The sequence below is a fragment of the Opisthorchis viverrini genome (genome assembly GCF_000715545.1).
Source record: "Opisthorchis viverrini unplaced genomic scaffold opera_v5_485, whole genome shotgun sequence".
NCBI lineage: Eukaryota > Metazoa > Platyhelminthes > Trematoda > Opisthorchiida > Opisthorchiidae > Opisthorchis > Opisthorchis viverrini.
In genome coordinates this window covers 34,457-35,416 of record NW_008752135.1, presented here as the reverse complement: position 1 = coordinate 35,416, position 960 = coordinate 34,457, and the positions used below count along the sequence as shown (strand labels likewise).

General features: G+C 47.1%; 1 protein-coding gene across 1 annotated transcript; it reads left to right on the top strand.

Moving 5' to 3' along the window:
- Window positions 1-414: 414 nt before the first annotated feature.
- On the top strand, window positions 415-636 carry T265_11293 (hypothetical protein; the record flags this gene model as incomplete). The annotated part of the gene is made up of 1 exon (XM_009177912.1): window positions 415-636. The coding sequence occupies one exon, from the start codon at window positions 415-417 to the stop codon at window positions 634-636; it is 222 nt and encodes a 73-aa protein (XP_009176176.1).
- Window positions 637-960: the final 324 nt, after the last annotated feature.

The following is a 960-nucleotide window of genomic DNA, read 5'->3' as shown; positions in this document are numbered from 1 at the left end:
TTTCAATCAGCCCCATTCCCCTTATTCTTTTTCGTTCCGTTTTCTTCCGTACCCCTCCTGTCTTACAACGTGAGGACGATTTGCGGAGGTCCGAACCTCCGTACAAGATTGCCGAGCTGAAATAAACTGATGGGACAGCACCACTAGGTGGTTCACTAAAACCATATTTAGCCCTTTTTCGCTTTCTGTTCTTCAGCACGATCAATATGTCTTCGTCCCTTTGATTAAGATAAGCTTGGCGGTAAGAAGTGGGATTCCAATTGAATTTAATTTTTTCGCAATTCATTTGGATCATGCATGCTTGAGTTGCAGCCGTCCACACAGTGATTAAGTGCCTACTAGGCAAAATTCGCGCTCTAACCACTTGAACCACCTCGTCCGTACTTCAAATCAATTCAACAGTGATCATTAGACATGAAGTTCAAAATGGCAGAAGAGAGCCAACACGAAACCCCAGCGCTTGCGGCACTGAACACTAGTGTTCGTCTCTCGTTTATAAGCGAGACGGGATCGGGAGTAGTAATGAGACCATCTGAGGACGATCCGACTTCATACGGTCCAAGCAGGCTGTTCGAGTCCCTATTTACGTCAACGGCTGCGCCACAACATACACGAGATTTGATCGCATTATGGTGACCGACTCATGCAGCGGGAAAAAGACCGCGGTGGCAGAACTCGACAAAATTTGGGGCAAACGCGCAAATAACCGTTCCGCCGATTCAAACAACTGAGATCGTCCGAGGTTTCCAGGATTTCTCGCTGATCCATAAACGTGGTCTGTCGCTGGTGCTCCTACCATGGAAGTATATGAGGTCGGAAAAATTGCATATTCGGTCTGTTCCTACCTTGCACGCCAGTGCAGGATGGTGTGCCGGTGGCTTTTGTCTCCTTCAGCCAGGTCTCCTCATATATTGGGTGTTGGATCCCTAAATTATCCCCACAAACTATGTATATATCTGA